The sequence below is a fragment of the Phalaenopsis equestris genome, unplaced genomic scaffold, assembly GCF_001263595.1.
Source record: "Phalaenopsis equestris unplaced genomic scaffold, ASM126359v1 Scaffold000114, whole genome shotgun sequence".
Lineage (NCBI taxonomy): Eukaryota > Viridiplantae > Streptophyta > Magnoliopsida > Asparagales > Orchidaceae > Phalaenopsis > Phalaenopsis equestris.
In genome coordinates, this window is record NW_018164556.1 from 1,137,625 (window position 1) to 1,150,961 (window position 13,337).

The 13,337-nt window shown below is 32.5% G+C and overlaps 1 protein-coding gene across 3 annotated transcripts; it reads left to right on the top strand.

The window, feature by feature from the left end:
- Positions 1–479: 479 nt before the first annotated feature.
- Positions 480–13,034, top strand: LOC110021004. Of its 3 annotated transcripts, none has more exons than XM_020719320.1 (6): positions 480–804; positions 1,473–1,772; positions 3,564–3,719; positions 8,495–8,814; positions 8,904–9,669; positions 12,184–13,034. In XM_020719320.1, exons 1-6 carry the CDS (start codon positions 645–647, stop codon positions 12,723–12,725), a joined length of 2,244 nt encoding a protein of 747 aa, XP_020574979.1. In that variant the 5' UTR covers positions 480–644; the 3' UTR covers positions 12,726–13,034. The 3 variants fall into 3 exon arrangements, with proteins under 3 accessions (XP_020574979.1, XP_020574980.1, XP_020574981.1); XM_020719321.1 differs by having other exon boundaries at positions 12,190–13,034; XM_020719322.1 differs by having other exon boundaries at positions 1,473–1,733.
- The last annotated feature ends 303 nt before the right edge of the window (positions 13,035–13,337 follow it).

Genomic DNA, 13,337 nt, shown 5'->3' on the forward strand with positions numbered 1-13,337 from the left:
ATTTATTAATGGTGTATCAATATTCAATCTTGTATCCCATGAACTACTTGAATCATTTTAGTAATATTATTAGAAACTATTTAAATCTTATCCAATATTTATGATTAGAAATCTTCCAAAATATCACAACTATTTTAAGAAACAAAACCTAACAAATAGACAATTCTAATTTTTTCTTGTTGCTCTTTGGAGTTTGCATTTTGTCTTAAAATCCTTTTCAGCGTTATGCACTCATAATTTTAACCAAAATTAAGACTAAGCCAACGATAGTCTGAGATTTCCATCCGTAAATTGGTGCGATCTGCCGTAATTTTTCGGTACCCTTAACGGTTCGATTTCCATCATCTGGTTTTTTACTGGAAACCCAACAGCTTTGTCTGACTTGCCGGAATATTCGATTGTGACGGAAATCTCTTGGATTTTCCCGTAACCTATAAATACTTTCCCCTGACTACTCACTGCCCTAAAGCCTTCATTTTTGCTTTTGTCCTTCTGCTCCTCTTCGACCTTTGCTCTACTCTCTCGCCGCCAGGATCTTCGTTTTTGTTGTGGATCTCGAAGATCCATGACTTTTGTGGAAGAATTTCTATGGGTTAGTTGGAAATGATGCGGTTTTGGCGATTTGTTTGGACCCCTTTTGGTGGATGGACGCCGCGGAACTGCGCTTGCCGGTAAATGTGACGGTTGATAAGCGTATGGAATCAGATGATTTGGATAGGGTTGGGGAGATCGAGGCCAGGAGTTCGACGGGGAAAGAAGCCTCTGCTTCTCATAAGGGTTCTGGCACTGGTTCATGTCGTACAGGTATGAGATTTGTTTTGGCAGCGAAAGGATCTGATTTTGAGGCGTCCGCTGTTTTCGTTGTCCACTGCGTGGTACTTTTTATATTTCGAGTATTTTTTAGCAAGCATGTTTTTTTTACTTTATTTTTGCGGTTGTTTGAAGTTAGGGTTTTGAGCTGTGAGTATTTTTTGTTTATTTGTTTGATGCGCGAAATGCTTGAACTTTCATAGACAGTTCTTTCTCAGTTTTTTGAGTGGTTACCGAATTAGCGATCTGTTTCATTGATAACTTCTGGCTTTTTGGGTGTTTTCACTTGATCAACTTCATATTTGATGTTATTTGGTTTTGTAGCGTTCTCCTTACATCTTTCAACCATTTGGAGAAACTCTTATGTCAAGGTAGAATTCTGGACCATGAGATCTAAACTTGTTAGCGCATTAATTGTATTTGTTTTTATTATTATCATTTTTTGTATTAGTTGACTGAAAATTTATTTTTTCTGTTTATGTCCTGCATACTTGATTAGCTGAGTTTTGCTTTTGATTGGTATTTTTTATACTTGTTCCACTCATTTGCATATTTGGAAGTTTTCATTTAAGATTAGCATCGCTCTATGAGGAGCCTGGTTGCTGTTTTAATAGTGTAGCTTAATGCTCCAAATACTAATAATAAATGCTACATATTTTCAGAGAGTTCCAGAAATAAGAAGGATGAAGACTCTTGTGTTCATGGCAATCTACCTTCCCATCCCTTACTTGGAGAGAACACTAAGGGGCATGATTTTGAGAAGGTTGATGGGCATGCCTCATTATCACAAAACCAAGAAGGAAAACTTCTCGGACGAAAATATTCTAAAAGACCGGTCAGTATTCCGTCTAAACGGTCAAGAATTGATGATGTGGAAAGTTGCATGAACGAGTTTGGAACTGGCAGCCATCGTAGTATCTCCGGTAAGGCAGGATTGGACCCCATAAGGTGCACATTAGCTGGTAATTATTGACTCCTTTCTAAAAATCTATATCAAATTTTTATGTCAGAAAAGTGCAATATGAAGAATTTTCTATTTTGGTGTTTGCACGGCTGTTTTAAATACATTTAGATCTATTAAAATATGTTTTGCTCTAAAGTTCATAATTAAATTTTGTTGCTTGTCAGTTCATTATGGTAATGCGTTCACATTGGTCATCTAGCGGTCCTAACGCATCATATGTTCTAAGAATTGTCGTTTGTTGAAAACTGACTCATAAACTGGTGTATGCTTAAGATTTTTCTTGTGAGCATTTTATACTGCCTTTATGTATTTATTATGTAAAATCAATTTAATCTGGGAAATTTTATAAAATATTTTGCTCTCTTAAGAATGAATTGTACTTAATGCTGTGTTGTTCAGTGCTTTTAGATTTCCGATCTATATGTGTCAGTCAAAAGAAGTAAGTTGATTCATACAATGACTCAATTTTATAACCTACTTAGTTTTTTTTTTTAATTATAAATGCTAGCTTTTTGATGTATGAATGTAATGGTTATCAATAACCACTTCATGGTTATCAGTACCCATTTCTTTATATTATGGAAGAAAGAAGGATGTTCCATTGGAGTTTTCACGTTACTTTTTAATATTCACATATTAGCTTTTTAGAAGTGTTTTTCTTTATACTTTGAATCATCGAAGGAACATAAAGTTGCATTCTAGAAACCTTGTGGTCCATTAGGCTCCTTTATAACTATTATATCTAGTATCTTATTCTTCTTCTAATTAGTTTGAGGCAGGGATGGGGGGAAAATATTAATGAAGTTTCCGTGTTTTGCAAATGAAGTAATTATGAAATTGCACCAATACTTAGAATTTAGAAGAGGCAAATTTCTTATTTTTGATTTCACTTCTCCAAAAGAAAAAGCGCTACACACAAGTGCTCACTTGGTTGCATTCTGAATGGGACTCAGTGCTATTGCAAGATGATAGTGTGTCGGAAATACGAAGATTTTAACTTGCAATACTATCTATTGGCTTATTTCCCTTATGGGACATCAATGTGATTAAACAGCACTAACCTTTTGCATATAATTACTCTCCTCTTGTCATGTATTGTGAAGAACTTAATCAGCATTTGTTTTTATGTAATGGGCATTTACATACATACCACCGAATTCTTATGTATTTACTTATCTAACACTTGAATGTTTGTTTTTTTACATTTATACCACCCAAATTATTCGTATACATAAAAAATATCACTACTTTAACTTTTAAAATGTGAAATACACCTTTCATGCATGGGTAAGATGTCATATATGTTCAAATTGAAGCTTAGGTGTTAAATATGTAAATACATAAAAATTGAGTGTTATGTGTGTAAGTCTTCTTTTTATGTATTGTGGACATCAGACTGCTTTTTAATTTTCTTTTGTAATTATGTTATTGTGATTTTAACTCGAACTTTTGTTAGTACTCTGATGGGATTTGGGTGAGTGACATGGCATTGCGAAGATGCACTTTTGGGTTTAAAACAGTTTGTCTTTTATTTTGATTTTCAAGCCATATGAATGGAGGGAGTCACACTGTAGTCTCAATTATTTGGCTTCCTTAATTTCTTTGTAATTATCATGAATGTGGCTAATTTCTCTTTAAGAGCTCTCATTTTCTCTATGATGTAATTAAAATGTTCTGTCTTTCTGATTAAGTGTTAGATGTGATGCGTTTTTGTTCATGGGATAATTTGTTGAATCGAAGATACAAAGTTGTTTCTGTGCTAAAACTTTGTTTCTATTAAATTTTACAGATAAATCTCAGATTGTCAAACTTAAGCGTGTTCATGATGGTAGAAAGACCGATAAGAAGGTTTTTAGAGCAAGTGTGAAGAACAAATATGAATCTCTTACATCAAAAGTCAATTTAGCTTGCAGTGATACTTTTTCTGGTGGAAGCAATATTCTTGGTAAGTGATCCATATAACTTGGCATCTGGCCCTTTATTTAATTTAGGGGCATTTCCTTACATACTACCCAATTCTTTTGTATTTAGATATATAACATCTAAGTTTCGATTTTTACATTTATACTACTCAAAACTTTCGTATCACATAAAAAAACAACACTATTTTAACTTTAAAAATGTGAAGTGCGCCTTTTCATGCATAGTTAAGTGGCATATATATATAGTAATTAAAGTTTAGGTGTTAAATATGTAAATACATAGAAAGTAAGTGCTATGTATGTAATTTTTTTTTTAATTTTTTAGTTATCTCTGATATAGACCAAATACCAAAATCCTCTATTTATTGCGTTCTTAATATCACACAGCTATATTATACGGGTGCAGTACTACATTTGGGTATGTCATGATTAAGACAAGGCACATGATGCCAACGGACGAATATTAGAATGGTTAGGTTATCAAGTGGCAAATGCTAATTCTACTTAGAAATTTACCTTTTCACAATTTGTAGCATATCAATCTATGCTTTTGTTTCATTAAAGCATCATTTAACTATGATTGCATCAATTTATTTTATAAAGAGCTAACTTGATGACAGTTTGTATGGAAAGTAGCAATGCAGTGAATTTGCAACTTAGTTGTGTGTCAAGTAGTAGCTTATATTGGATCACTATATTCATATGCTTATACAAATGTTTTTGTTTCACACATAACTAGATATCTCTCGGTTGGAATATTGTTAACCCTCCAAAAAAAATAGGGAAGATGGTAAAGATGTAAAAGTTTAAGATAAGCAAATCTCACAACTGAGGGAAAATAGAACTTCTTGAAGGAGGTTAGGTCTTCCACTTGATCAAGTATCAAATATTGGAATAGATGGCGATGATGAAAAACGAGAATTTTCACTTTTAGAGTTTTATTCATGCCATGTTTTTATCTTACATGACTAAGATTTTTCATTTTTGTAGATAAAAGAAATAATCAACCCTCGCAAGTTGCTTACCATCAAGCTTCTTAGAAATTAATAAATTGCTAACTAACAAAGTAGTATAAGTTGCTAACAAACTACTAATAAATTTGATGTAGTGATTAGAAAATCCTAATGGAATAATAAATACTATTGCACATCAAATAAATCTAATTTTCATGATGAAATTTAGAATTTATTTCTTCTTTAATCCCCCTAACTGCTAAACATCTAATTTGGAGAGTTAAACTGATATTCTCAAAGAAAATATCATGCTCCATTACTCATAGATCATCAAATGATCAATGATGCTTTCAATTGAATAAAGGATGATATGATTTTGAAGGAATACCATCGAGCTCAACCAGAAGTAATTGTCTAAGAATCGTAGATTGTACTACTCTCGGGCAATCTGAAAGAACTTTTGATATCATATGTCAACTCCATCATTATAATCAACAATGCAACTCATATATATGATCAATAAATGGTGCAATGGAATACCGTGCTTATGGAGAAGATGGCATGAATATATGAATATCTCCAACTAAAATAATGGTTCTAATTAAAATTAATAATTTTTTTCTGGATATAAGATGATTTATTAGATTAATGCCAGTCTCAGCCATCTATATATGGTTTCAAACCAATTGCATTCCCAAGCATAGATAAATAGAATGTTATTTGTGATATGATAATTTTCTTTTATACTTTGCTCAACATTAGGAGTCAAGAGATTCCATAGATTATAATTTATTTACTAGGCTTGGGCTTGACTTTATGTGTGCATTTTAAAGAAGTTATGAGTAATAACTAAATTTTATTATTGTCATCAAAAAAAATTTCTATATAAATAGCAAGAGAATAGTCAAGATATAGTTCAAGCTTCATGATTCTAGAGTAAACGCCATTTATTGTATTTAATTAATTAAAACTTAATTCTTGATTAAATATGTTTCGATAGAAATAGTAATGTTTTCCATAAGAGCATTAATGAATCTAGATGCACTAATCCATCATTTTTCCAATAGATTTGTTACAGTATTATGACGTCATAAAATTGTGTTTATGTTAATATTTCATTTAAACCCATGCAACCATAGGATTATCATTATTTTGAAGTATTTTCCAAAACATTTGGGCAAAGTTTGTAAATTTAGCATATGCACAACTGATAAATTGAACAAGGTGCTAGGGCGCGGTTGGTTCTTTTAGTTTTTTTTTTTTTATGATTTTTGTTTTAAAATGAAAGTAGAAATATTTTGGAAAATATATTTGTTCCCTGCTTTCATAATATATATGTTGGCAAATTTGTAGCAATTTGTTTTTGAAAGAAAAAAAAAACAAACATATTTTCTAGAAGAAGCTGCTATTTTTAAGCACAAAAACAAAATCACAACCAAACATATCCTTAAAATGTTGTTAAAAATTGAAAATGGAGATATAGGCCATTTCAATATGTAGACATCATCATAATATGAATCATGACAACTTATATATTTCTCATCATCTAAAATGGCTTAATCAAGCTTTGAACATCTTTCAATATTTCTAGGAAAATCAGAATTAAGGGTGTTAAACCATTTATTAAATGTAGCTGGTCATAATATTATTATGATTTCAACTATATGCTATGAAAATGATATGTCAATATTACAAGTTGAGATAACTATTAGGATATGCAACCTTTATGAAGTATTATGTCTAGTTATTTTACCGATAATATTTAGTCTTTACATATTACAATATAAGATTATCAAGTTTTAGTTATATTAATATGAGTGTAAAGTTACATTGGAGTCAATCATGTCCTAGATATATTGCATGGTTAGTACTTGGTAGCATATTTAACTCTCAAAAAATAATGTTATTTTTTTGGCAATAAATGGCAGGTAAAAGACATGCAATAAACTTTAAATTATTTTAGTGGAGGCTCCCATAACTTAGACCTTTGAATGAGACAACATTTGTCAATTAAGAAAAATTCATTTTAAAATTTCAATTGAGATCTTATGTATGAATCATGTTACACTGTTGAACTTTTATATTTTAATGCATTTAAAGAGGTTATTTAAATTTGTTGGATAGAGAAAATTGAATGCCTTGTATGAGAACCTAGATTTTCTTCCAATAGTTTTACAATTGCTATATTGAATGTTGTCGAAGTTAATTATTTTTTCCTTTCTTTATTTATCTTTTTTTCATCTTTGATTTATTTTTTTAATTCCCTTTGCTTGAATTTCTTTTTTTATTTATTTTATTTCTTTCAATGCTCCAGTATTCATGCACAAAAATTTCACTGATCATGCATGATAATACCCTTGGATGTGCTTATGGAAGAAATTAGTAGCTAGATGAGCGAGGAGAAAATTTTATGGTGGTTTTATTGTTCACGATGAAGAATGAGTGCATTGTTCATGGAAAACACTTACTGAAACTTTATTTCAAACCGATCTTGCATATATGACAATGCAATTGTATCTTTAGTTCCAATTCAATGTAGGACAACCTTGAAAAAATGTAAGATAATATCATCTCATGCTTGAACAAAAAGAGAACCTCGTCCAAGGGGTTCTTGGTCTCACCACTGGTTAAGGATTAAATATCACAATAAACGAAGAAGAATTTTTTTTTATATCCAATGTAGAATTTCATTCTCACCATAAAACTATCATACATGACTCCACATTCTCAAATTTATAAATAGAAAAAAATAAGAAACTATTGACAAACTATTGAATTACTATTAAACAACTAATAAATTCTAATTAATTTCTAATAAATTTTATGAAATTTATTAGAATAATTCTAATAAACTAATAAAATCTAGATGACAGAAAATAACTATTTTATCTATAATAGTAAATTTTTAGAATTCATGGCCATATCATTGCCTACATGGAACGGTGAGTTCTACATATAATTAACCATGAACCAAGATTTCACCATTTTATATTGAAGGCCTCATGTTGTTACATGCTTTTATTCTTTTGAATTTATATGATGTTATTCTGAAGAAACTGTATATATATATATATGATATATATATATATATATATATATATATTTGTAATGATAAATCATGCTATGTCGTACATGTTTAAATGTTCATTGTCTTGATACCCTTTCAATAAATGTTGGGCACACCATTTGCATGTTTATTTAACAAAATTAAAAACAAATAGATACACACGTCTGACAAGTGTTCTGTATAACAAATTTTGACTGTAAAAGTATATTAGATAAATAACTAAAGTTAAACCATCTATTATATTTTATTTTAAAGATATTACTTGAATAGCTTAAATGGCTACTTAACACTATTTTTTTCCTTCTTTTGCTCTATTTTCTTATGCTTTTTTTCATTATATATATTTTTTATTTTTCTAAAATAATCAAATTTCTCAACTTAAAGCCAGCAACATATAATATCATGCGACTATTTCTTCTTCAATTGTGTTTAAGGCATTTAGTTACTTTAAATATTTTCTCAGCAATTTAATTAAATATATTATTATATGAATTTATTTCATATTATTTTATTTGTGTAATTAATTTTTAATTTTTTTCATTTTAAGATGTAATATTATAATATTGTGTTCAATACAAGTCGGTGTCTTATATTTTTAGTAATAAACATATCTCATGTCTGTCTATCTCCTCATATCCGTAATGGTGCACCATAAATTTGCTGTATCTACTTATTGTTATTGCCATAACATTAACAGTTCCAACGTGTTTTAGGACTGGGCATGCTAACCATCCGTTGTTATGCATATTCATTAATACACCTAAACACCTCATTGCAGGTACACATGGTTCCAAATTAGATCTCCAGGATATTGCAAGGAATTTGGATGAAATATCCCTCTGTGAACTTTTAGATGGCAGCTACAAGTTTGGTAAGTTACCAATGGATAAGGGAAAGAAGTGTTCAAATTCAAACGATAGCATTCTTCTTTCAGTTAGAAAGGCATGTTCCATTCTCTGTCCTCGATCTCAAATAGCAGAAAATGGCAGCAATGTAAAGGCATCTCAAAGCTCCCAGGATCCTAGTTTTTCGACTGGAAGTAGTTCTGATTGTGAAGCAAAAGAAAAACAGTTAGAGGAATTGCTTACAAAGAGCAAGGTTAGTTTTGCTAGTTTTTCCTCACTATCACAGTGTTACTACATAATTTGTTTTCAGTTCTTTCATTTTATAGCTAATACTGCTTGCAGGATCAGGATTCTCTTCATGCTAACTGGAGTGAGTCCACTGTGCTTCAGCCTAAGAACCTTCTGGAACAATTGGGACTGCCTGCAGCTCATGAATTGGAGGCTTATATGTTTAATCCTAACACGTCTTCAGTTCCTGCACAGCTTACTCCAAAAGATAAAAATTGTAATTACATTGGCATTCCACCTTTCCCTTGGTCAGTTTCTCATGGTGGAAATGGAAAGCCAAGTGTTGATTTTTGTAAAGCAAATTCAAGTAGAAACTCATGTCAGTCTAAATGGGCTAGAATAGTGGGCAGCTCCACCTCGACACACGGACATAATTTGGATTCTTTGAACCAGCAGAAAATTGATGATTTTCTTGAAGTCATAAGAAGTTTTACTCCAAGTCTCCAGCCTCCTTCTGATGGGCCATCTAATAAATCTGCTGTCTTGGGAACTCAACCTGAGGTCGAAGTTGTAGAGATACTGAACTCAGTTCTTGAATCTGGTTCATTTAACTCAAAAGCAGACCAACCAGTTGAGGTTACTCCCTCCTTCAATGGTACTTACCTGGGTAGCGACTCTAAAGACAATGGATCTGCAGTAGTTTCAAGGTGTGAGATGAGGCTAGATTATTCTAAGTTTAATTTATTATTGAAGGATAAAGATAAAGCAGTTATGATGGAATCTAGGACAGTAACTATTGATGATAGTTCTGTAAGTAATGTGAATACTGGATCTAATTGTAGTACATGGCGGTCACTTAACTGGGAGAAGTACAGGCAAGGTAATATTCTGTATCTATTATGTGGGTATCATTTGAAACATGCCAATTTTGGAAAATAATACTTTATTTTCTATGGAAATCTTTCCTTTTTTGGCGGAATAGCTTTTTAAAAATTGAATACTCAGCTGATTGTAATGCTGATGAACGTGCTTCTGTAACCATATGCTCTTTTGATTTCATATATCACCTATTCTAATGGTTCTTAGTGTATCTCTTACTGGATCTTGCTTTAGTTGGAGCGTCTAACAATGCATAGGTTATTTGTCACATTTACACTATCAAAGTTCGCCTTTAGGGTTTAGGGTTTAGGGTTTAGGTTGGTCTTTAAAATAAATGCTACTTTTGTTTTACTCTTTGTAACAGTTAGTTTCTAAAGTTCATGATATATTGCTGAAGTTTCATTGAAGAAAACTGGTTCTTGTTCCTGAAAGGCAGCACTAAAAATCTTATAGCCATTTTACCAAGTAGTTATAGGCGGCAATATGGTGCTGTGATGGCGCATAGGGTGCGTATTTTAGCATATGTACCATTGTATATTTGATAATTAGGTTTCTTTTTTTTAAATTTGATTTTTTTCTTAGTTTTTAAGTTGGTTATTAGTGGTATTTTGTTATTATGGTTGCATTTATTTTTATTAGTTTAAGGATAATTTGTCATTTTGACTGGCATATTGTTAGGGACATAACATTTGGTTGGTGACAAATGAAATGCTATAGGTTCAATTTCTTGAACATTCAGCTCCTTATGGCTGCTTGAAGATTCACGTCTATTTTGTGCTTTGAAGATTCAATGGCTTGTGTTCAACTTTTATTATTTTATTTTTTTTATTTGTATGTATGCGTGTGTAGCTTGGTGAGCGCTCGATTGCATCCCACGGGATTCACATTTCACATTTTTTTCCGGCCAATGTGCCACACGATTGAGTGCAACATATGATTTTAGGGTCAATGAAATGATTTTATGAGGCGTGCAACCAACTTATCCTAGTCGTTGGGTGCTTTGTGTCCAGCCACATAGCCTTGAGTTCATGGCCTGGCACATACAGGTGTGTGCGTGAGTGTAAAAAAAAAGGAAAAGATTATACGAGGAATCAAAATGAATGATTGAAGGATTTACTCTTTCTTTTCATTCCTTTTTCTCTGTTTTCTATCTAAATCCGTAGGCTTCTACTTTTCCACTTACTTTCCCACTTCAGGTTTGTTCCAAGCCAGAAGCGGCCTCGCTTCTTTCTCTTGCTAGAGGGTGTATTTGCTGTGCCAAGGATCTATCATTGTTTGTATGGGAACTAATATTTTTCTTTTGAACTTAGTGAATTTACATGAATGATATATCAGCATCATGATCTGATTTGGGCATTTGGTTTTTGGGTGTTATTTTTTTACCACACAATATGTGAGCTTTAATCATTTCTTTCTCTATACTGATTGCCCTTAGATCAAGTGAGTTGTAATTGAGATCGTGCTTGAAGTACTGATTTTGCATCACTGGCATAATTTCATGCATAACATAACAATTAATTGCTTAACTGAAGTTCTGTCGGCTAAGAATCATAGCTGAATTGATGCAATTTGCATATTTGATGCTACAAAATACAGTGGTAATTTAGAACTATGCAGCTGGTTTGACAAAATTCAAAACTTGTGAAACTCATCTCAATGATTTCTATGGCTAATACATCACCAAATTTGGCTTTCACTTCAAACTGCTGGACCATTTGTTTTGTCCCTTTTTTTAGTTTGATATCCATTTCATGAGTTGATAAATCGACTTCATTAATTTCTGAAAGTGCTGTAAAGCTTATTTTTTGGAAATTTTAATTGCTTGCATTATGACATTTCAAGGAACAAATTTTTGGCGGAAAATAGGCTAACATTCAGCAAAAATGAAACCTATTGTGTACTTATGGATATCTGCTGCAGCTGAACTTAGATGAGGGAAATATGGTCACCCTTCATAATTAACTTCATCCTAACTATATGTGGCTTGATTTATGTATTCTTATTCTTTGTTCTTCCCTACTAAAGCAATTTATTTCCATTGTATTCTATGCAAGCCTTTTTGTGAACTTATATCCATGTTATTGTTGGTCTACTTAATCCTTTTTAATCCATTTGTTACATGTGCTCAAACAATCTAAGTATATTTTCAAATGCATGCGACTTTTGTAACTAACATTGTGTTGATTTAATCAATAATTAAGATTGTATTGAACCATGCAATAGCTTTTCTGAATTCTTGAATTTACAATAGGGATTACATTGCAGTATTTATCTATGCTATTGTTATGGAGGTGTATTTATTCATCATAAAACTCTTGAATATGAACCAGACTTGGGGTGCGGGCTTAACCATGCTGCCCATTGTCTCTGCTTCGCGTTTTCTATGTTGTAGAGCGTTTTGTAAGTTTGAGACGATAGAAGTTGTAGATTCACGCTCTCTTCTTTAAGCACTCATCATGTAAAGTTTCACCTCCTTGGTTTTACTGATTTTTTTATTCTCACCTTTTTTCTGAAGAAACAGTTTACTCCTCCGAGTTACTCTCTGCTGCTGAAACGCTATTAGAAATGGCTTACAGCTCTGAATCCATGACAGCTACAAAGCATTCTAATGGAAGACTTAGATGGCCCAAGACACCTTCAATGAAGACAATGAAAGCTCGCAAGTCTTCAACCTCGTTGGATAAACCAGACAGATCCTTTCGCTCTCCAGTGCACAATGATCCGATCAAACAATCAAACACACCGTCCGCTAAACATCAGCCAACAAGCGAGAGAAAAACAAATTTTATTCGTCCTTGTAGTAGCGGCCGCGAAACTGTAAGATGGTCCTCAATTCCTATGTCAGCTGCTTCATCTCCTCATAAATTGGGCAAGGATCTCAATCTAAGATCACCACATGGAAATAGCACATTCAGGCCTTTATTGGCACCATTTTCATCTAGAGCAGATAAAACTTATGACAATCAGATCAGGAAAGCACCTGCAAAGCCGCCTTCTGTTGCCTTTGAGGGTTCCTCTATCAGAGATTGGATTAGGGGCAGGAACAAGAGGATCTAAGTGATATGTACATTGCCCTAACTCTTCAGTGGATGTAGCAGCAACTGTCTGCTGCAAAGTTACTGCTACAAATGATTATGAAGAACGCCAGAACTTGATCGGAGATTGAATTTACTTCCTCTAACATGATTTTGTATAGCCTAACATGGCTGATCATGAATTCAGGTATCAATTTCTGGCTTCCCCATTTGTCTTGGGAGAGCTTTACTTTGTAATTGGGCTGATATTTCCTTTCATATGCTTAAATGTTCCATAAATGTGCTATTCCCATTGCTCTTAATCTCATTCACAGAGAAGCCATAATTTGCTCAACCAGATCAATTACTAGTTTTCTACATAGGTTCTCATGTCTGCCTTATTTGCCTTGTTTGCTGTGAGAATTGACTGGATGGAAAATGCACCTTAGTTTTAATTTAGAGGATCCATCTGGTCTAGTCTCTTCTTCGTCATCCTTAGTTTTCAATATAATGAAAATTGAATGAGTTTTAGGGTTTTGAAGTTATTTCAGCAGGGTTAGCTGACCTCGACTCAAATTCAAACACTTGCTTTAGTTTTGACTCGAGCTTAAACCAAATTGACTTTGCTTGATTTTGTGTTGAGCAGCTTTTTAGT